This window comes from Dipodomys spectabilis, unplaced genomic scaffold, assembly GCF_019054845.1.
Source record: "Dipodomys spectabilis isolate Male_0828 unplaced genomic scaffold, ASM1905484v1 ptg000219l, whole genome shotgun sequence".
Classification (NCBI taxonomy): domain Eukaryota; kingdom Metazoa; phylum Chordata; class Mammalia; order Rodentia; family Heteromyidae; genus Dipodomys; species Dipodomys spectabilis.
The window spans coordinates 3,802,645-3,826,832 of NW_024870896.1; the positions used below are offsets into that span (position 1 = coordinate 3,802,645).

The 24,188-nt window shown below is 44.3% G+C and overlaps 1 protein-coding gene across 1 annotated transcript in view; it reads right to left on the reverse strand.

Moving 5' to 3' along the window:
* Positions 1 to 18,326, reverse strand: part of Gabrg3 (gamma-aminobutyric acid type A receptor subunit gamma3) — a 343,533-nt gene extending 325,207 nt beyond the window's left edge. Inside the window, exons 1-2 of the mRNA XM_042697459.1 lie at positions 18,274 to 18,326; positions 11,779 to 11,927 (exon numbers count right to left, since the gene is read on the reverse strand). Coding sequence (XP_042553393.1) covers positions 11,779 to 11,927; positions 18,274 to 18,326 — 202 coding nt within the window. The remainder of the gene's footprint in view (positions 1 to 11,778; positions 11,928 to 18,273) is intronic.
* Positions 18,327 to 24,188: the final 5,862 nt, after the last annotated feature.

A 24,188-nucleotide genomic window follows, 5' to 3' on the forward strand; every position in this document is an offset into this window, starting at 1 on the left:
AACAGCAACAACAAAAAAAACACTTCTGCTCACCCCAAAGAAAGAATAATAGGACCTGGATTTGCTTGAGATAATTTCTTTTAAAAAAAAAATAAAAAAGCAAATCCATGAAACAACAGTTTTCAAGACAGTGATTATCAGGTAATGAAAGACAGTGGTGACTAAGCCTGGAAACAAACAAAGTTAGCTCTGCAGCTGTAACCAGTCTTTACAAGAGTTTCTAGCCTGATGCTGATGGTTCATGCCTGAAATCCTGGCTACTCAGGAAGCTGAGATCTGTGGATCACAGTTCAAAGCTAGCCCAGATGGAAAAGTCCATGAGATTCTTATCTCCACGTAACTGCAAAAAAAAGCCAAAAGTGTAGGTGTGGTTCAAGCAGTAGAGTACCAGCCTTGAGGGAAAAGGCCAAATGAGAGGATGAGGTAATGAGTTCAAGTCCCAGAGCCAGGAGCAAAAGGAGACAGAGACAGGTTCAGGAATGTAGCACAGTAGGTAGAGTGCTTACCTAGCACTCTGAAGCCCTGCATTCGAGTATCACATAAACAAAAATAAACAAATAAAAACTATTTAAGAAAAGAAGAGACAGGGAGACAGAGACAAAGAGTTTCTAGTCTGTGGCTCTTGGTAGCCATTCCTTGAAGAGATGGAGCTCAGAGTCTAAGCATCTTTGAGAATGAATAGGGTACCACTCAGAAGAGGGCAGCACTGCCCAGAGGAAAGAAAGGATGACATCTGGCAACGCTGACGATGCCCCCTCTCTTCTGCTCAGCGTACGTGCAGAAAACACCTAAAACCAATGAAAGAGCCACCATGAGGATTGTGGAATGCCTTCCATATGATCAGAAACAGACACTGTTTCCAGCAGACAGAGTAAAAAAAATTGTCAAAATGTGCAGGGCTTTAGGTAAGAGTATTCAAGATAACCTTAAACCCTGTAGTGGAAATAATTGGCCTTAGTCTGCCTTGACCTGTCTCCAGGTCACTGAATAAATCTCAGAGGGAAGATCCAAAGGATCGAATTGCTTCTAGGTACCTTAACTATATCCCCAAATGACACTCAAGAATATTTATAGGAATATAAAAATACCAAGCTGTCAACAAGAGGGGGGAAAAAAATCAGTATCTGAAATAACAACAAAGATTAATGTGCACCCAAGGTGCAAGAAAAAAACACAAGCCATGATGAGGAGAATAATCAGTCAATCAAAATTGACTCAAACAGAGACAAATGCCAGAATTAGTAATGGAAAATAGGCTGATGCAAATATTAGAATCACAAGTAAGGACACCGAGACAGTTGCTTGTTGTATGACATATGTTTTAAAAAAATAGAGAGAGAGAAATATACAAAAAGAGAATGTTGCCAGGCACCGGTGGCTCATGCTGATAATCCCAGCTACTCAGGAAATTGAGATCTAAGGACCGTGGTTCAAAGCCAGCCCAGACAGGAAAGTCTGTGAGACTCCATTTGAGCACCAGAAAACTGAAAGTGGCACTGTGGTCAAAGTGGTAGCATGCTAACCTTGAGTGGAAGAGGTCAAGGACAGCACCCAGGCCCTGAGTTCAAGCCCGACAAGAAAAATATCAGATACTGAAAATACTCAGGGAAGGCTAAAAAAGTATGATGGTAGGGAAAAAAAAAAGAACCTAAAGCTATAGCAATAGCAATCTAAAATGAAGTGTAATTTTGTGTTTCTGTACATATAGAAAAAAATGGAAAGAACATCAACAAGCTGTAGAAAAATGTTGAACACCCTAAAAATAGGTGTAATTGAAGTCTTGGAAGAGAAAAGATACAAAGGATGCCAAAAACAATGCCGGAAAAGAATGACTGAAGTTTGCTAAATTAATGTAAAGTACAACCCCACAAATCTAAAAGGTTTCAAGAAAATCATATATGAGAAATACACAGAAAACAATCTCAAGGCACCAAATTCTTCAAGTCTAATAATAAAAGGGAAAAACTTAAAAGAATCTACAGAGGGGAATGAAACACAGACACACAGAATGAACTTGGATTAAGGTAGGTGTGACTATAGATTTCTCATGGAGAACAGTGGAAGAAGACAGTGTCACAATGTCTTTATTATGTAGTTTGTGTGTGTGTGTGTGTGTGTGTGTGTGTGTGTGCGCGCGCGCACATCCCAGTGGAGGCTTGAACTCAGAGCCTTGCAATCCCCTTTAGCTTTTCACTCAAAGCTCTACCACTTCATCCACACCTTCACTTCCAGCTTTCTGTTGGTTAACTGGAGATAAGAGTCTCCAATAATGACCCCTTGCTGGCTTCAAAACGTAGTTCTCAGATCTTAGCCTTGTGAGTAGCCAGGATGACAGGCAAGTACTCCCAACCCTTACCCCACCACCCAGCAGAAATATCTTTAAAGTACTGAAAAGTAATGAAAGATGATTGAAGAGCCAGGATCCTATATTCCCCCCCCCCCAAAAAAAAAGCAAAAGGCAGAATTTTCAGAATGGCAGACCTCTGCTAAATAATACAGGTCCATAAAATGGCTTTTATTTTTTTTTTTAAACTGACAATTCCCTAGTAATTGTTGGAAGGACATACTGCTCATGAAGAAACATTCACTCAGGAAAATCCACGGCAGCATGGTAAACGTCAGGGAGTTGAGGACCACTGGAATCGTGCGACACACTTCTCTCTTCTCAATTTACAGCATCTCTATTCTGGGTGCTCAGCGCTCGGTGGTTTTGCTTGAGACAGAGGAAGCCCTTACTCCTCCAGACATTGAAGTCTAAAGTCATTGGTTTTACGCTGGGAAGGGCGGCCTAACATGTTTCTCATTCACCCAGCTCCATTTCTGAGAGTTCTATTCCAGCCAGCTCTGATGTGGAGGGCTGATGCTCCCATTCCCCACCCAGGCTGTCCTCAGAGGGAGAGAGTTGTTCTAGAGGCCCCCACCTGTTCCCTGGGAACGTACAGGACCCATGCTGGAAAGGAAGAACCCGGAAGCATCACGGGGTCACCACCACCTCATCACCCCAGTGACAGCTTACACCCTGCGTGTGGCAGTCAGCTCTGCCAGGCCCCAGTGCTGTGCACCAGTACAGATATTCCAACCAGGAGAAAAGGAAGAAAGTAAAGATGAAGTGCTTTCCGGCAGGTGACATTACTTCCACACAAACTGTGGAGACGTCTGGGCCTCAGGGTATTGTTGAAAACAGCAGAGATCTTAACAGACAACAATTAAGAGGTTGCTCTTAGCTTTAGGGTACTAATAGCAAGACATAACAGAGCAGAATAACAGAATTGTAACAGAAAGGGGAGTGGGGGAACAGACAAGTAATAAAAGGTGCTCCTGGAATCACAGCCAACCCTGAGCACTAGAAGTTCTAGGCACAGGCACTAAGCTATACTCACGCAGGAACAATCAGAGAATAATAATGAGGTAGTCTTGAAACCATCCCCTAAGTTACCAACAGAGACAGCAACCAAGATCGGAAGCCTCACTCACACAAGGGCTAAAGCACCACCACTGATCAAAAGTGGCAATGTAATAAATAACTCCACCCCATGAGCAATTCCTGAGAAGGCTTCCAATAAAAATCACTTCATTTCTAGTAGTCTGGAAATCCATATGTGATAAGGCTACAAGATCCCAGGAGGGACTGGAAATACTCAAGCCCCTGAGCTCTAGCTGAACAGGGAACAGAATGCAAAGACCGTAAACCAAGCTGGCCCTAGTATCTAAGGCCTGTAATCCTAGCTACTCAGGAGATCAAGATCTGAGGATCACAGTTCAAAGCCAGCCAGAGCAGGAGATTCTTGTCTACACAAGTCTTGTAGACTTTTGTCTACAAGAAACTACTTTGAAAAAGCTGGAAGTAGAGCTATGGCTCAAGTGGTAGAGCACTAGCCTTGAGCAAAAAGAAGCTCAGGGACAGCAATTCAGACCCTGAGTTCCAACTTCAGGACTGGCAAGAAAAAAAAGGAAGTTAGAGAGAAAGGGATGGAATTAGAAAAAAAGTACGATTTAAACCCAAAGTAAGCAAAAGAATGGCAATACTTCCGATCAAAGTGGAAATCAATGTTCTAGAAAACAAAAATCCTGTATGCTCTGATTTGACAGGTCTTGAGTTTGGACCTGGCTTCAGTATTTTAAGATGCTCTTCAGGCAATCCTAACAACACCATGCTTGTTAACTGCTGGGTTCTGTTTCCTGAAGGATCTTTTCAAACCATGACATTCTAGGAAACGGCTCTTTCCATCTGTAATGGGCCCTCATGTGGAATTAATGAGTAGAACCACCAGCTCTACATGAGCACAGGTTTGCCTTATAACAAGATCTGGAAGTTTCTGTGGATCTGGATGTCAATTAAGGATGGATGAAATGCATGCATCCAGATGAACAGAAATCTCAGCAGTGGAGATGTCTTAAGATCTATTGCAGATCTCAGAAAAGGAGAGGCTGAGAGAGAGATGGAGTGGGAAGACAGGAAGAGAGCCATCTGCCACTTCCGGCCAATTCTTCATGGACTGGTGTTATTACCTTTAGTTCTTTGTTGTTGTTGTTTTTGTTGTTAGTCATGGGGCTTGAACTCAAGACCTGGGCCCTTTGTTTTTTCTTTTCCCGTGAGGCTAGTGCTCTACCCCTTTGAGGAGCCACAGAATCACTTCTGGTTTTCTGGTGGTCAACTGAAGATTAGAGTCTCATGGTCTTTCCTGCCTGGGCTGGCTTTGAACTACAATCCTCAGATCTCAGACTCCTGAGTAGCTAGGATTACAGGCATGAGCCACCAACACTCAGCTTACCTGTAATTCTTACAGCAGAGATTGGATGTCGTTTTTCTTTCTTTCTTTTTCTGTTTCTTTTCAGTCAGTTGTAGGGCTTGCTTACCTGGGCACTGTCCCTTGAACCTCTTTGTACTAGAGGCTAGTTCTCTACCACTTAAGCCACAGGGCAACTTTCAGTTTTCTGATGGTTAATTGGAGATAAGAGTTTCATGGGGACTTTTCTGCCTGGACTGGCTTTGAACTGTGATCCTCAAATCTCAGCCTCCTGAGTAGCTAGGATGACAGGCGTGAGCTACCGGCCCCCAGTTGTATGCAATTTTAATTATCCCACTTTGAGATAGAAATCTACAGATTTCTCTTAGTGAATCTGCTGGTACTAATAAAATAACGAATGATAATGATGATGACAATGATGATGATACCAGTACTAGGGCTTGAACTCAAGACCTAGGTGCTGTATCTCAGCTTTATCGCCCTATTACTTGACCTGCACCTTTACTTTTGGCTGTTCCTGGTTAATTGAATGCATGTCTTATAGTCTTTTCTGCCCATGCTGACTTCAAACCATGACTCTCAGCTCTCTGCCTCCTGAGAAGCTGGGATTAAAACATGAGCCACCAGCGCCCAGCGAAATCACCATTATTTCTTACTCCAACACTTCCTAATCCACAAAGAGCTATTTTGCTCAATTCCTAAAGTGGCAATGAATAAACATAAGAGATAGATCATTTGTTATTCTATGATGAACTGAATTGAATATTCAAATTAGGTCTAGTCTCTAGATTACACTTACGAAAGAGTGACTGGAGTGATTTACCAAATCACGTAGAAGAAAAAACAAATTACTTATACAATGAAACTTCATTATACACTTCCCATACCAAAAAAAATCATTAAAGAACTAAGCTGCCCCATGGGCTCTGATCTAGCTTTGTCGTAGACTGATTCAGCCTAGGTAAGAGAGGACCATGGTGAAGATGAGTAAAAGTTCTTCACCCTAAAAGGTGTAGGTTCGTGGGGAAAGGTCACCCACCAAGGAGCAAGAGGTGAGGTCGTAACCTGGCAACTTTTGCATGGGTAATTAGTCTCTCTTGGAGATGACAGTTATAATTTCTGCACAAAATTTGTTCTCCACCTCCTTTATGCATTTCAATTCACTTTGGGGGTGGGGGTGGGGAGTAGGAACCGTTAACTAACTCTAAAATAATAGCTTTGACTTCGGTGTAGCAATTAAGAACGTCTGCTTCCTTCCTCCTACATCTGTTCTGGGACAAGAATTTCTGTCTGGAGATACAGTCATCGCTAGAGAGTGATGCTGCTGCACCCCTCTGTACAGTGGCTGTGGATTTGAGGGAGACGAAGCCTAGCTAAGCTACACATACAGGTAAAGCGCCACGGTTACGTGATTGAGTTGAGGAAAGCTATGTTGATCAGAGTTGGGCCAGAAGACTACACAGATGCTTTTCCAGAATGGAATGGGCCGAACAGGTCATCTCTATGCATGGCTCTGGTCATCATCAAGCATGCAAATACATAACTTTTCATGTCTCTGGAGACGATGGCATTTTTCCCAGCTCACATGACAAGAGCTGCTTCTGAGATAAATGACATCCCGCGTGACCTTGAATGGGGAGAGGACGTGGCTTTCGCATTACTCTACATGATGGATAGTCCCAGAAAGGAAACGGAAACAGATACATCCATAATTCAGCAGTGAGTTGAGAACAGATAATAAATAACTGGGAAAAGTCGTTGGTTATTTTTGTGGGTTTTTTCTTTGAACATAATGATTGGCCAGGAGCTGGTGACTCACGCCTGTCATCCTAGCTACCCAGGAGGCTGAGATCTGAGGATCGTGGTTTCAAGCTAGCCTGGGCAGGAAACTTCATGAGGCTCTTATCTCCAGTTACTCACTAAAAAGCCAGAAGTGGTGCTGTGGATCAAATGGCAGAGTGCTAACCTTGAACACAAAAACTCAAGGACACCATCCAGGCCTTAGAACTGGCACAAAAACAGAACAACAACAACAAAAACCCTAATGATTACATTTTATAATAGGAAAAACTAATACGAAAAATAAATTAATTAGAGACCAGATGCTGGTGGCTCATGTTTGTAATTCTGGCTACTTAGGAGACTAAGATTTGAGGATCACGGTTCAAAGCCAGACTAGGTAAAAAGAGTCCATGAGACGCTTATGTCCATGTAACTAGCAAAAAGCTAAAAGTGGAGGTGTGGTTCAAGTGGTAGAGTGCCAGCCTTGAGGAAAAAAAAAAAGAAAGAAAGTGAGAGGCCCAGAGTTCAAGCACCAGTACTAGTACCAAAAAAAAAAAAAAAGAGGGTCTGTAGTCTAAGACTTTTGGCAGCTACACAGGCATAGAGTAGTCGAGTCCTGATTGAAAAGACAAAGCTGAATCTACACAGATCAGGCCTTTTGAGAGTTAATAAGGTACAACTCAGGAAGAGGGGAGAAGAAAAAAAGCATAAATCTGACACATGCTTATGATCAGCACATGTGAGGATTGTGGAATGGCTTACAGGTGACCAGAAATGGACAGTTTCCAATAGTCATAAGTGAAAATAGTCAAACTGTATGAGGCTTTAGGTAGCGTATTCAAGATAACTTTAACCTTGTATCCAACAATTTGGAATAATGGACCCTAAAGTCTGCCTCTGTGTGTCTCCAGATCACTTAAATTTCAAAGGATGCCAGGACCAGGCAGAAAAATCCCAGAGAATTTTATTTCTAGTTAACCAGCAAAAAGTCAAAAGTGGAGGTATGGCTCAAGTGGTAGAGTGCCAGCGTTGAGTGCAAAAGCCAAGCAAGTGCACAGGACCCTTAAGTTCAAGCACAGGAAGGGGGGAAGAAAAACAAATTAAAGGATGCCCACAAGCTTTGCTACTTCGGTGTAATGTAAGTCCTCCCATTTAATCTGTTTACTGGCAAACATAACAGCAGTGGGACATTTTAGTGCATTTCCTGATGTTCGACCTCAGGGTTGTAGTTAGACTACCTGTATTGGAAGGCAGTCAAGTACATGTTGGCATCGATAGTTAGGGCAATGGAATCTGTATCCTGGAAAAATGTAAAGATGGATCCTCCATTGGGAACTCTGGGAAGGAGGCCATGATGCTGTAGGAACAGTTTCACAGTTACGCCACATCCTAACCATCCTTACGGTGGGTCCCTCCGCAATGTAACTCCGTGTGGCAGAGAAGAGAGAAGGAAAGTCAGTAATACTAGAAGGAACTCGAGGTTCAAGACAGCTTGGTACAAGAGCCAGAGACCAGCAGAGAACGGAGACAACCATGACAGCAACATCCAGAGGAGAAAAACAGGAGGTTCGATGTCCACGAAATATTAAAACACGTCATTCAGATGCAGAAATGGATGAACAGACACAGGGGAGGACCAGTGATCAGATTGGCTGCTTGTGCCATTTTAAAAGAGGAGGAGGAGTAGAGTCTTCTGGGGTTTCAAATAAAACAAGTTTAATTGACTCAGCCGTTGGAGTACTGCATATCTACCTGTAAATCCTATTTGAGTACTCCCCCTGGTCCTTCCCTCACCATCCACAGGAAGGAAGTACGGACAGGTCGGTGCTGCCTTTCACATGTCAAAGGCCAGGCGTGGTATAAAGGGGAAAGCTCAAGAGGCGGAGACTAACCAGTTGAGGAAGGGAAGCAAGCAGCGATGAGGGAGGAGAGCATACTCCCAACCAGCAAACAGAAGATCTATGTGTAACCAGGCACCAGTGGCTCACCCATGCCATCCCAGCTGCTCAGGAGAGGCTGAGATCTGAAGATCCAAGTTCAAAGACAGCCTGGGAAAGGAAAGTCCATGAGATTTCTTATCTCCAATGGACCACCAAAAAGCTAGAAGCAGAGCTGGGGCTCAAGTGGCTGAGTGCCAGTCTTGAGTGGAATAAAAAGCTCAAGGACAGTGCATAGGGCCCTGAGTTCAAGCCCCAGGAGTGGCAAAAAAACAAAACAGGGAAAACTCCTTGCAGGTACTCATGTAATAATCCACTGTGATCTGATGAGCAGACATGCTGGCTACCATGAACAAAATAGCGACATTTGAAGAAAAGAAATGTGTGCAAAGCAACCCTATTTTTTTTTTTTGAGAAACTTGCTTTTAAAGCAGAACATGCCACAACAGAAGATGGTGTCCTAATTTAGCATCTTTTACCAGGAGGAACTGTTCTCAGGCAGTGACTGTTTGCCAACTGAGAACCAACAAGTTGCTGGATTTTGTCAATCAGACAGTATCTAGTACTCAATGAGAGACAGGAAGGCGTGTTCTGAGTTCTTTCATGGCTGCCCAAGGTCTGTGGTGGGTCTCTGAAGTCATGAAGGCAAAGAGGAACATGCTGGCGAATGCCCTTCATGCTTGTCTTTACAATCTCTTTGATTCAGAAAGCAAAGAGCTTGTCTCCCATTCTGACAATGACTCAGGCTAGACCAAGAGATAGGAGTCTTCAAAAGAGTTGTCTCCTGTGAAAAGTGTTCATGTTTAGGAGTATGTATGCTTGCTGCTTTACTTGGAAAATATACAACTCTGTGTGTGTGTGTGTGTGTGTGTGTGTGTGTGTGTACCAGTAGTGAGATTTGAACTCAGGCCATCTATTCTCCCTTAGTTTTTTCACTCAAAGCTGGAGTTCTATCATTTAAGCCACACCTCTAACTTCTGGCTCCTTAGTAGTTAATTGGAGATTAGAGTCTCTTGGATTTGTCTGCCTGGACTGGCTTTGAACCACAATCCTTCGATCTCAGCCTCCTGGGTAGCTGGGATTACAGGCATAAAGCATGGATGATGCCTAGTTTCAGAATCTATTTTTCCGGTCAATCAAAGTTGTGATTTTTATCAAAACAACCTATAGAAAACTAGACTGGAAATAAGCAAGGATATACATATTAAATAATGTTCCAGACTGTCCAGCAGCAATGGGACATATGGCTTCTTTATAAAGGTTCTCAAAGCATTCACCAAGACTGACTACATCCTGGGCTATAACAAACCAGGCAGAATTATATTTATGCAGAGAATGTTCTCTGACCACGATGAAACCCAAACGAGAAATTAGTAACAGGAAAACAAAAAAATTCCCTGACATTTCAAAACTAAAAATGAACTTCTAAAGAACCCACAGGTTAAGGAAAAAGAAGTCGTAAGGGAAATAAATGCATGCATTGAACTAAATGAAAATGAAAATGTAACATCTCAAACTGTGTGGGATGAAGGGGAAACTAGCAAAAGGACAATTTAGAGGCCCAAATGTTTATGTAATAAAAAATAATAATAAGTTCGAATCAAGAATCTAAGTTCCACACCAAAGAGAAGAGCCAAATAAGCCCAAAGCAAGCAGAAGAAAGGAAATAATAAAGATTCAAATTTTAATGAAACTGAAACAGAAGAACAACAGAGGAAAATAATGAAAGAGGTAGTTGGTTCTTTGAGACAGTCCATGTAACCGTAGCCAGACTAATAATGAAATATGGAAGACGAAGCAAAGCTCCAATATCAGTGATAAAACTGGGATGTAGTTAGAGGTCCTGCAGACATTCAAAAGATTGTAAAGGAATCATGACCAATACTCTATGTATACATTTGACCATTTAATATAAATGGACCAACCAGGCACAGGTGACTCATGCCTGTGATCTGATGAACTCAGGAGGCTGAGATCTGAGGATCGCAGTTCAAAGCTAGCCCAGGAAGGAAAGTTTGTGAGACTCTTACCTCCAATAAACTACCAAAGCACAAAACAAAAACAAATAACAGAAGCGGCGCTGTGGCTCAAGTGATAGAGTACTAGCCTTGAACAAGAGAAGCTCAGGGGCAGTGCTCAGGCCCTGAGTTTAAGCCCCCAAGACTGGCACAAAAAGAATAATAACTATAATATAAATAATATAATATATGGCCCAATTTCTATGCAAATTATTATAATGTAACTTAATAGGAAGCTGATCATTTTAATAAATGTATTAAGGCCAGGCGCTAGTCCTAGCTACTCAGGAGGCTAAGTTCTGATAATTGAGCCTCAGCCAGCCTGAGCAGACAAAACTGAAAGATCCTTATCTCTAATCAACCAGCAAAAAGGCAGAAGTGGAGGTGTGGCTCATGTGGTAGAGCACCAGGCTTGAATGGAAAAGCTAAAGGATAGTACAAGGCTGTGTTCTAACCCCAGGACTCCCCCTAAAAAAAAAAAAAATAGGAAAGGAAAAAGAAAATTTATTAAAGTAATAAATTTGTTTTTTAAAAAAAAAAAAGGTAAAACAGAAAGAATTTCCCGGCCCAGAGTATACTACAGAATTTTATCAAATATTTGAAGATATAACACAAACTTTTGATATTCCCAAAATCAGAATACGAGGGAACACTAAATGAAGGAATATAAAGGAATATTCTAGGAAGCTAGCATTACAAAAAGAAAGAGAAAAACAAACACAAAGCCTCTAGAACACTGTCCTTCATGAAAACCAACGAAAAAATTCTTAACAAAATATTAGTAAATTGAATTCAACCACACATAACTATTTTTTAAAAGAATATTATTAACCAGTATGACCAAGTAGACCTTATTCTGGAGGCACCATACTCATTCGGTATTGGAAAATCCATCAATATAATCCCCAATATTAACGAGCTAAAGAAAAAAAATAGGTATGACCATGTCAGCTTCCTCAGTGAATATATATTGGGAAAATTCAATAGTCATCCACAACTTAAAGTCTCTTATAAACACAGGAATTGAGAAAGCATTTTGTATATTACCCAAATTGAGTGATATAATTATATTATTAATAGATTACTCAATTGAGTACTATGCAGATTTCTCCACTTATAGCCAATTAATCTGGAAGTGGAGCTGTGACTCAAGTGCTAAAGCACTAGCCTTGAGCAAAAAAAAACGCTCAGGGTTAGCACCCAGGCCCTGAGTTCAAGCCCCAGGACAGGCACAAAAAATAAAATACATCTCATCACAGCATGCTTTCTATTGAGGTAACATCCGGTACTTACTGCCAATATCTGGCCTCAGCTTCTTGTCATATTCTCTTAGCAGCTTGTTCAAAATAAGAGTCACATCCGTGTCTTGGGATTTAGGAGCCAAAACCCACTTTTGGTTTGACGAAGAATCTTCATATTCATCCTCTTCCATCTTTCTGGATCTGTGGTTATGACACAGAAGATAATGCACAAATTACATCAAAAGCCCCAAGAACATTCCTTAACAAAGTTTGGTTACTCATACCTCTAATCTTTGCTACTCAGGAGGCAAAGATCTGAGGATCATGGTTTGAAGCCAGCCCAGGCAGAAAAGTCCGTGAGACTCTTATCTCCAGTTAATCACAGAAAAAGCCAGAAGTAGAGCTGTGGCTTAAGTGGTAGAGCAATAGCTAGCCCTTGAGCTAGAAAGCTAGGAAGGAAGGAAGGAAGGAAGGAAAGAAGGAAGGAAGGAAGGAAGGAAGGAAGGAAGGAAGGAAGGAAGGAAGGAAGGGAAAAAGAAGGAAAGAAAAATCGTTCTAGAGTGTCATCCACATGGTGGGTTCTTGGTAAGTGCTAACAAGGAAGGTATAAGCATTTCTCACTTTGCTCCTTGCCGGGCAGGCCCCTGACCCCACATATTGACGGATCATAGATCCTGTCGTCCATGAATGGAGAGAGCTCAGAAGACAAGAAAGCTTTCCCAGTGAATAGGCCATCACAGCCACACAGCTAGTGTGAGCTGGGAAAACATTTTCTGCCTGAAAGCTCACAAGAATTGACTTCCAAGTGGACTGCCGCTGTCCCCCAGGAAGCTCATAAAACAAACAAACCATCTCCTCTCTCGTCCATCACTGTGTACATCTTGACTTCTTTCTGCACAGAGAGAAGAGAAAACCAAATGGCAATTGCATGGGAGGTGGATTGATTTTGACCGTCTATGAGCTCTCATTTCTGTTCAGATTCCCAGACAAGAACCAAAATACCCATACCATGTAAGGGCACTTGAATTCTAGGATATTCGTGTCCTGAAGTTAATGATTAGAATTGTCTAAATCTGCCTGGTGCCAATGGTTCATTCCCTGTAATCCTAGCTAATCAGGAGGCTGAGATCTGAGGATGGTGGTTCGAAGCCAGGGGTCAGGAAAGCCTGAGTCTCATAAAAGTCTTATCTCCAATTAACCACCTAAAATCTGGAAGTAGAACTGTGGCTCAACTGGCAGAGCACTAACCTAGAGCACAAAAGCTCAGGCCCTGAACTCACATACATGTACACACACACACACACACACACACACAAGAATTGCCTAAATCTTCTATAATGAACATGCACAAACAATATATAGTCCTTCATGGAGCTGTACACAATTCTTCATATGTGTATGTGTGTATGCATCATATATTACATAAACGAGGGGCTGGGAAGGTGGCTCAGTGGTAGAGCACTTGCCTAGCATGCATGAGGCCCTGGGTTTGATTCCTCAGCACCACATAAGCAAAAAGAAAAAAGCTGGAAGTGGCACTGTGGCTCAAGTGGTAGAGCGCTAGCCTTGAGCTGAAGAGCCGAGGGACAGTGCCCAGGCCCAGAGTTCAGGCCCCACGACTGGCAAAAAAAAAAAAAATTACATATACGAGTCTTTTATGAGTATTAACAAGTACGGCATAGTCTAGAGCAGAGGTCACACAAACTGGGCCAAAACAGTCTTTCCTTTTTCAGTGTCATCTTGTTCCAGAACTTTAGCAGATGCTAACCCTCCAGATGCTCAAATCTCTCATATAAAATGATATAGGGTCCTGTCAAGTGCTGTTGGCTCACACTTGCAGTCCTAGATCAAGGTTCACAGCTTGCCCTGGCCTACAAAACTGAGAGACTCTTATCTCCAATGAACCAGGAGGAAAAAAGCCAGAAGTGGAGTTGTGGCTCCTGAGGTAGAGCACATACCTTGAGAGGAAAAGGCTAAAGAGAGAGTGAAGTCCTGAGTTCAAACCCAAGTATAGGCACAAAATTAAATGTAAATGAGTAACTAAAATGGCAACATGTTTGCATATAACACTTGCAGATGCTATAAATAATCTCTAGATGGCTTGCACCTAATTTGATGCAAATGCTACACAAATAGTTGTTATATATAGTTGTCTAGGGAAAAGTGATAACAATGGCTTGTACATGCTCAGCCTAGACCATTTTTCACCCTATTTTAACTCCACAGCTGTGTACATCTACCATTGTACTTCCCATGTATATGAAAGACACATGGACAGTAAGATTTTGACAACATATGCCTGGTAGAGTGACTTCTGTGCCGAAGAATTTCTTAGGTTGATTTTATTGTTTCTGTCTCTCTTTTCTTCTTTTTTTAAAATTGCTTTTTGCCAGGACTGAGACTTAAACTCAAGGCCCATAATCCTTATGTTAGAGATGGTATCTCTCAGATACAGTTTTTCTGCTCCATCTTCTGGATCTCAGTCTCCTGAGGAGCTAGGATTATTGGCATGAGGCACCAGTGCCAGGCTTAATTCTATCTCTTAAATACTTCAGATATTTTCTACTCATTTTAGAGAAGTAGAAAACAGTGGTTCAATGGCTATCCGAGGTCTATCCTCCTGTATCGATTATGCATGGCCTGTGGATGATGTCATAAATATGCAAATAGCCCTTGGGCCAGAAAAAAAAATGGTTCCCTAAGACTGAAGAGCAAAATAAATCATCCCCAGAAACTATAAATTGCTGTGGCTTTTTATTAATACTGAACATTTACCATCAATCAAGACTTAAAACATTTGGGGCATATACTTGCTAAGCGCTATCTATACTGCTATATCTCAATTGCTGTTTGTATAACTGATTTTTTTTTTTTTTACAAATGGCATTAGGGAATTTTAAATGCTACATTAGAATATTTGATGTTATCAGGAGCAAGATCACAAGTGTTCATTTTTGTCATCTTTCAAAAGCAAAACAAAATCAAGAGTCATTTGATGCACTGGCTAGCTATTTAAGAGCCACTAGCTACAAAATCATCAGCCATCTGTTTGTCTGTCCTTCCTTCTCTTCCCTTTTTCTCCAGTTCTCCTCTCCCAACCCACAGCTACAAAACCAGATCATAACCTCTAGCTCTGTTTCCTTCCACTCATCATTTTCTATATATATAGCCTGACTTTTTTGTTGTTGTTGTTCTGATATAGGAGTTTGAACTCAGAGCCTGGACACTGTCTCTTAGCTTTTTCTCTCAAGGCTGAGGATCTATCACTTGACACACAGTTCCTACTTTTAGCTTCCCGGTGGTTCCTTGGAGATAAGTGGATCTCGCCGACTTTCCTATCCAGGCTGGCTTGAAACTGGGATCCTCAGATCGCAGCCTCCTGAGTAGCTAGGATGACAGGCCTGAGCCAGGAGCGCCTGGCTCACAACCTGAGTTTCTAAAAATTACCAGTGAGCTGACTGCGATTATAATGAGCCTCATTCTCCCTCTAGAGGTGGAAAGAGGGATTTCCTGAAATTGCATAAGCTCCTTTTCTGAGCGGCCAGGGCAAGTACCACCTAAAGGAAGAAAACAAACTCCATTCTCTCTGGCTCCTTCAGTAGATCCAGCTCGAGCTCCAGCTCTGCACCTGATGGATATGGACTACAGGTGTGTGGGAGGTGGTCTGAGATGCCCTTGGCCCCTCCCACCGGAAAGTCCAAGCAGACACTTGAGTTGCTGGGGCCAGACCCAACATTAAGCCACACAGGGAAATCTGTGCTCTGTGGAAAACCAAAAACTCACCCCAGGGGACCCACTAGACGGTGGAGAAAAAAACAGAACATTCCTTTGCTTCTAAATTCTAAGTGGGTTCTATATAATCTTTACGAGCAGGCTGTTGCTTTGATTGCAGGATCCCAAGCAACATCACTGCAATTAGCTTTTTTCCTTAAAAAAAAAAAAAAAAAGATAGATCAGCGATGTATTGTCATTGTCGGGCAACCGTTGCAACCTTCAGACATTAATTTTCATGTTTTATATTTTCTCTTCATTCCGAAGGACAGGGACAAAGTCAGAAGTATTTTTAAACATGAAAAAGGGATCGGTTTAGCATCATCAAGGCGTGTCTCGGAAGTTCAGGTGAGAATGAGTTCATTTCACTGGGTTGTAAGTTCAACTCCTTGGGTGTCAGGATAGGGAAGGGTCTCCACCCCAGCTTCTCAGTGGCAGAGCCATAAAATACAGTTGCTAGAACCTTCTCCCAGGAACTGACACCAGAAAGGCATTCCAAAAGGCAAAATGCTCTCAGAACTAGTAACCATTTTGAAAGCCAGCTGACAGCAGGTAGCACATTGTTTTACATGCCTGGGTAATAAAACCAAACAAACAACGCCCCCTCCCCCCCCCAAAAAAACATTCCCAGAGCACACCTTCACAGGAGAGATACCCAGCAGTAAAATTAAGTGTTACATTTTCATTTTCTTTTCTTCTTCCAAATGATATGCGATTGTGATCACCAAAAATAAAATAAAATAAAATTGGGAAACCAGGGAGAGGACATATTAAAATCAGAAGTCTATTTTGCCTTGGCCAAAAGGAAGGATTTAAAAATGTCATGAGATATTCTGGATATTTCAGTATTCCCAGGGAACCTGATGGCTTCCAGTCAGGTACTTGAAATTACAAGTCAGATACTTCAAGTCAAACACAGATGCTCAGTGGGAAGACATCGCTCCCGCTGTGCACATAGGATATTGAGAAAGATGACCTGGTTTTTTTCCTTTTAGCATGTTAACTATCCATAGATCTGAGTGAATAATTTAGCTAACCCTGAACGACAGAGTGACAACAGAAAGGTGCCAAAATTGTGACTCTAGCCTCCTGGCTGTAACTCATATTATTTGCCTCTAAACAGAGATAGTTTCACACAATCAACATCAAAAAGCACCTTTCCATTCCTCTTACCAGCTCCCTCCTTGGACTAAAAGAAACTTCTGCCTAATTGACTATGTGTGTGTGTGTGTGTGTGTGTGTGTGTGTGTGTGTGTGTTTCTCTGTCTGTTTGTATTGGGGCTTGAACTCAGAGCCTGGACACTGTCCCTTTGCTTTCTTTGCTCAAGGCTGGTGCTCTACCACTTGAGCCACAACTCCGTTTCCATAGAAGAAAGTTCTGGAAGGCCCTGAGAGTGCTGCCTCCTTCACTGAGCTGTCGGTGAGTACAGGGAGTGGACCTTTCACCTTGGGACTTTGCAAAGCTCAGAGGATTGGGGAAGCTTACAGGGAGGGAGGTGACCAGCACTTTGTTCAATGGTGTGAGACTTAGGGCCTTGACAGGTTGCAGAATTCGTGTCTCTTCCTAGTTCCTTGGTGATTGGTCACAAATATAAATGAAAACACAAGACTGTCAGTTGCTGTCCCCTGTCCTTCCCCCTCTGCACCCCAAAATGGATGCTCCCCCATCTTCTTTTAGGTCCAGGAAATGGAGAAGTGTCCAAACAAGCAACAAGGACGTTCTGAGAGTTTTAGGGTTGGGGGGGCTAGGAAATCTGATCTAGTCTCCAATGCCCAGAGCAGTCTGCAAGCTCTAGACAGAGCCCAGGATGGGAAAGACAGAATTAAACCATCTCAGAATCACCCATGGTGTTTATAGCAACAGGCTTTAACCCTTCAGGTGCTATTTCCCTTCTATCCTCAGGAGCACTTTACATCTCTCTTGAGAGGTCCTGCGTGTGTGTGTGTGTGTGTGTGTGTGTGTGTGTGTGTCTTAAGCTCCTTTGGCTGGTTGATATTCTGGAAGGAAGGGTCATGGTATCGATGGTGAGATGCAATTGCTCACACTCTCAGACAGAATCATTGATACCAGTGTGAACCTGGGCGGCATGCTTGCTTTAGGGGCCAGGTGTGCAAAAATAACTAGGTGAGAGGCAGACAGACAGACACAGGACACACACAGAGACCTGGAACCACCAGCTCCCCACTCTCCCGGACCCCTCACCCTTTTCCCTCCCCTTCAGCCCCGTTAACTCTTCTTTCTTTGGCCGGGCAGCTAGGAAAATAGGAATTCCTGCGGCGGGTCCTGGACGTTTTTAGTGACTGAGTGTCTGGAAAACGTCCATGGGTGTCTGTGCGTGTTGAGCCCTTGGGGATCTTCGGGGGTGCGGGGGGTCAGCGGGGGTAGAAAGGAGAAAAATGAGGCCACCTGTCCTCGTACACTTTGGGGGTTCCAACTCCCCCCCCCCCGCCTTTAAAAGCATCCCGATCCTAAAATGGTCAGGAGTCTCCCGGGTTCCGACTTTAGGCTAGGGAGAGAGCTTCCCAGGGAGGAGAGGTCGGGAAGAGGTAAGGTGCGGGACTTCCCGGGCTCCTCCCGCCCGCCCGCTGTGCCGCAGCCGACCGACGGCGGGGCGCTCGCTCGGGGTGCTGGGGTGAGGGTGTGTGGCCTGGGGGGTGAGGGGGGACAGGGGAGCCCCGCACACCGCGATCCCCGCCACCCTGTCCGCCAGCGCGGGGGTCCCGATGGAAGGCAGGAACCCACCCCACCCCCGGTGCCACCTCCCGCGCCACTTACCGCGCGTGCAAGCCAGAGAGCAGGCAGAGGAGAAGCAGCAGCTTGGGGGCCATGGCGCCCCGGAGCGCGGTGGCGGGGGGGGGGGGGGTGTCCGCGGGCCTCGGATGGGCAGAGGCTTCCTCCGGAGAGCGAGCCCTCACGATGAGGGGCAGGGGGGGGTCCCCCACCCCCGCAGCCGCAGCAGCACCCTCCCCCCCGCCCCGCCGCCGCCCCGCCGCCGCCGCCGCCCGACGGCCAGGGGGCGGGCGGGGGGGTTCGGCGCGGAGACGCGGGGCGCACGCGGGGCGCACGCGGGGCGCACGGCTGCCTCTGCGCGCCCCAGCCCCGCTCTCGCCTGCGCCCGGGCGCGCCGCGGGGTGGCGGGAGAGCAGGTGTGTGCGCACCGAGGGGAAGTCGGGGATGGCGAGGGGATGCGGGGGACACCCGAGTCACCCCTTCCCAACCCCCCCCCCCACCACCCGCCAGGAGCCGCGATCGGGGCGGTCCCGGCGGCGGGGAGGAGTCCCCCCCCTCCCCGATTCCACGCTTGACGCTGCCGCCGCCGCCGAGCGCGCGGGGCCGACGGCCGCCAGCTCTGAATGGACTTTGGAGACGGGAACGGGGGAGGGGGGGCGCGCGGGGGGAGGGGCGCCGGGGATCCCCCGCAGGGAGTCCTCCCCCCTCCCCCTCCCTTCCAGCCCCAGACTCCATCTGGTCACCCAGGGCTCCTATCCCAGCTCCTCCTGTCATGTCGAAGGCTGGGGCCCCCCGTGGGTGGGGTGGGGGAGGCTCAGCACCTGCCCTCCTTAGCCACCTCCGAGGGGAGAAGGCGGGTTCGAAGCCAGCCTGGTCAGGGGAGAGGAAAACACAAAACCCAAGAGATTCTTAGCCACCCAGGAACCTGCCAAAAAATAAAGCTGGAAGTGGAGCTGTGGCTCGAGTGGGAAAGTGCCCGACTTGATGGGGGGGGGAAGCTAAGCAGGGGTGCTCAGGCCCTGAGGTCCATTCCCCGCGCACGCACGCACACACATGCACACACGCACGCACGCACACACACACGCACAGACACACACATACACAAGCTAGAGGCTGACTTATTTTCTCCTAAAACGACTTATCTTTCAATAGCTACTCCGCGTGCAGTTTCCATTGATAGACTCTAGGGAAATGGATTTGTTTCTCTGGCTATTAAGGAAGTAATTAAGCCGGGCACTGGTGGCTCATGCCTATCCTAGCTACTCAGGAGGCTGAGATCTGAGAATTGAGGTTCAAAGCCACCCCAGGCAAGAAAGTCCCTGAGACTCTTACCTCCAAAGAACCACTAGAAAACTAGACATGGCACTGTGGTTCAAAGTGGTAGAATGCTAGCCAGCACCTGGGACAGCACCCAGGCCCTGAGTTCAGGGCCCACAACTGACCAACACACACACACACACACACACACACACACACACACACATCACATCACAGCTTGTATATTGAGGGCTAACACCCACATGGTCAGTTCTAACATCTCGGTCTTAATCATGATGCCTCTTCTCTCCTGAGAGGGTGCTTCATAGGCATTCATCATTTGACTCTCTGTAGATTTCATATTTCTGTTTTCACAGAGTATGAACATGAACGCTTACCAACTGTGAACAGTACAGACTGACTGTACTTGAATGGTTTTTGTAAAACATCAGTGGAATGAGAAATATCCTGGATTGTTTATGTATGCATTTATTTTTAAAAACCCAACCAATGAAAAACAAAATACGATTCTCCCTGCCATCTGTTCTTTTCCTTTCTTACCTGAGTTCAATATACTATGATTGTTTTTTTGTGAGTGCCAGTACTGGAGCTTGAACTCAAGACCTGGGCACTGTCTCTCAGTTTTGTTTTTTTTTCCATTCAAGGCTGGCTCTCTACCACTTGAACCACAGCTCCACCTTTGGCTTATTTTTGCTAGTTAATTGCAGATAAGAGTGTCACAGGTATGCCTGAGCTGGACTGGAACTAGATCCTCAGATCTCAGCTTCCTGCGTAGCTAGCCTGAGCCACCAGCAACCATCCTTCAAGAAGCATTAGTATTATGAATGAACGTGAAGCTATCTCTACTGGAGTTTGCAGTGATTTACTCCATTTTTTTTAAATTGGGTGAGCCAACTTGATCACTCTGACTGTTTTACTTTGGAAAGCTCCATGGAGCAGTTAGGGGGAAGATATTTTGATCTAAATGAGTCAAGAGGGAAGGCCGAATTCAAAGCAAGCTTCCTGAGCACAAATGACAAAGTAGAAAATGCAAGGTCAAGAATATTCTAAGGATCAGCCTGCCACGTTCGACTCTTACTCAGGCTGACCCGAAAGGGGAAAGCTTTGGAGAGCATGCATACTGGCACCCTTGGACTTTCCGCCTCACAGGAAAAGAGAAGGAAAAAAAAAATTTAATAAAAATAAAAGGTAAATGAAAAGCTCCATCATAAGATCGGTGCTTGATCAGAAGAGGAAGCAATTCACAGAAACCAAAGCATTAACAGTTCAATAGGTTTGGAGCCTGCAAGCCCTGTTTTTCTGTGGCTGTTGCTCTGGGGCATTTGGTTATGCACCAAGCAGGTTCCTGGGGAAGCCCCAGCCTGGGAGGATGGATTAAGAGATTTCGCTCCAAGAGGAAGCAGACAACCTGAGCTAGGGGATCCTCTTGTGGCGTCTCAGAGAAATACCTCTCAGCCTATCAGTGTGCAGGTATATAAAATCATCACATTACGCAACATACCTCATCAAATATATGATAGATACGGGTTTGTGTATCATATCTCAATAGATTCAAATATTCACACATGTTAAAGAATTGATTTAATTGGATGGAGCTGGGCTCCTCCAGTGGCTCATGCTTGTAATCATTTCTTATTTCTCTTTTAGATCTCAAATTTGCATACTCTATAAAACATTTAAATGGACTTGCATAACATCTTTACCAAGGAGGCACCAATTACCAATTATTTCAGCTCTTCTTCAGGGCTATGTAATATTGTGTTATATGCAGATATATATAATTTTTTGCCCTGTAACTAGGGGATGAGCTCAGGGCTTTGTAAAATTGCTTGGCTTCTTCTACTCAAGGCTGATGCTCTACCAGTTGAGCCACACTTTTACTTTGATATACCTATACCTTTACTTCTGTCTTTTTTCCTTTCTTTTTCTTGTTTTTCTTTCTTTCTTTTCTGAGGGGAGGGTGGGGGCTGGTTAATTGAAAATAAGAATCTCATGGATTTTTCCACCTGGACTGGCTCCTTCAAGCCTCAATCTTCAGATCTCAGCCTTCTGAGTACTTTGAGGTTACAAGCATGAACCACTGGACCCTGGTTCAGGGTGAATTCTTTTGTTTTCTTTTTTTCTTTTCTTTTTTTTGTCAGTCGTGAGGCCTGAACTCTGGGCCTGGGCACTGTCTCTCAGCTCTTCAGCTCAAGGCTAGTGCTCTACCACATGAGCCACAGCACCACTTCTGGCCTTTTCTGCTTATGTGGTGCTGAAGAATCAAACCCAGGGCCTCATGCATGCAAGGCAAGAGCTCTACCACCGAGCCACCTTCCCAGCCCTCAGGGTGAATTCTTTTTTTTTTAGTTCAGTCATGTGGCCTGAACTCTGGGCCTGGGCACTGTCCCTCAGCTCTTCAGCTCAAGGCTAGCGCTCTACCACTTGAGCCACAGCGCCACTTCCAGCTTTTTTTTTCTTTTTGCTTATGTGGTGCTGAGGAATCGAACCCAGGGCCTCATGCATGCAAGGCAAGCGTTCTACCACTGAGCCACCTTCCCAGCCCTCCTCAGGGTGAATTCTTAAGCAAGTTCTCCATGTGGGCAAGAATGTGTGATCTGAATATTTTTTACAAAACTGTTACATTTGGGGCACGGATAGTACACAGGTTAGCATCTTTTAAAAAAAGAAAGAAAAAAAAGAAAAGGCAAGCCAGGTAGGCCTCACTGATTCCTGCAAAGCACCAAAAACTATTCTCTGGCAGTGCAGCTCAGTTTTTTGGAAGTCTTGAGAAATATCTCTCACCAGATAGCGGAAGAGGAGCTTTTCAAAAGTTCAATGGACTTCTATTCATGTTCAAGTCCACTGTTGGGTCTGTAACAGTCTGTAACTGTCTGTAATAGTGAGCTTTCTCCACTCCTCCAGTAGAGGCTGCACTTTTGCCAGTGGCTTTTGTGGCAGGTCATCTCCTGGTGGCCTTATCACTAATGAATTTGCATAAGCCACAGTATAAGGATGTCATTTATTTCGCCTTGTCCTGTGGCTAGAACTCTGCGAAAGTGGGCTTGTAGTCCCCAATTTTTATAACTCCCAACACTTCTTTTACCTAATTACATCGGGTAATGGCTTCTGTGTGGTTATGAAAGTCAGAGTTGCCATCTTTTTTTTTCCTATTGTAAATCATCACAATGTAACAGAAAGGTCACTTATGGACTGGGATTATCAGGCAAAAACAAAAAATCAGGAATAAGGGGAGATACCCATAAATGATAATGTTTGAAAAATTAGAAATGGTTGTTGAAACCAGTCAAGACTTTTAAGTAGCTATGGGAATCATTAAATGATTTTTCTACACACACACACACACACAACTTACATTGTTGAATTTCCCAGGGAGAGCCCTGCTGAAAACCAAATTTATAAGTTTATGTTCTTTTTCTGTTTTGGAATAATGTGTTTGACATGACATCAGCCTTATGTGATCTTTGTGTTGGATATCTGCACATTTTGTAGCTCTGTGTGTGTGTGTGTGTGCATCTGTGTGCATGGGTGTGCATGTGTGTGTATAAAATGTTCTTGAGAGCTTTTTCCTTCCATGGAAAATGGACCCTTTAACAATTCCAGGATCCTGTGTGTAGATTTTACTAGTTAGTTATTTGGGGGGGAAAATGCCTAATAACTACTTGCCAAGCAGTCTCTTATGACCTCTTCTCTTCCCAAGGATGGATAATATCCTTGCTCATTTTGTCTCTAATTTCCTTTATCCTTGATTTAAGTGGTTCATATGTTTTGTTTTATAAATCACCGAAGTTTTGATTCTTTAATTACATCTGTTGTTTTGGCACTCACTGCATAGTTAAATCCTGCTTTTATCCTTATTTACCTGTGTTTTCTTTGGGTTGGTTGGTGTTTTTCCATGAGTAGCTTCCTGTGTGAGAACTTATTTTTTGTGTGCATAATTTTTATTTATATCGATTCATGCTTACACATTCTTTTGGTGTGCTTTAGATGTATCTTCAAAGTTCAATTCCCTAAGGTGACTGTTTTGGATGATCCAGTTACCACTGGCCTGTTCAGTATAGCTGTTTCTTGCTCTGAAATGGAGACCTTTAAACCTGTAGAGGCCAAGGTTTAAGACAGAAAACAGCTAAATTCTGCAAGATATTTCTCCCTGCCCAGGGCCACAGCTGAGCTTTGAAAGGTAGGCCTCCTGGGTCTAGAAAGTAGAAGGTGGCAGGGTGAAGTAGACTACTTGTAAAAGGAGTAATTTTGTGGAGATGTTCTGTGACCGTTGGTGAGGCATTCTAGGAGTCCTTGAAGCAGCACCATGTTCAGGGAAGGCAACTCCATTGGTACCACCCAGGCTATAATGGAAACAGTCCAGTATAATCAATTTGCTGCTGCATGGATGGCTAGTCATGCCAGGGTTCCGTCTCTAGAAAGGTGTACTAATTTCTCTCACTGGCATATCAAACACTCAGTAGTGACTGTAGCCAGACTAATGGAAATCCATAGCCCTCAGCCCAAGCCTGGCCTCTGTCTCTGCCGCTATATACATACAGAGCACTCTCAGTAAACAAGAGGAGCTGAATGGAGGGGCCATTGGGGCAGATGGTGATGACCTTGGAAGGGAGATGCTGGCTTAGAGGCTCCGCTCCTTGGTGGTGATGGAAGACAGGAAAAGAAAAAGAGAGCCCAGGGTG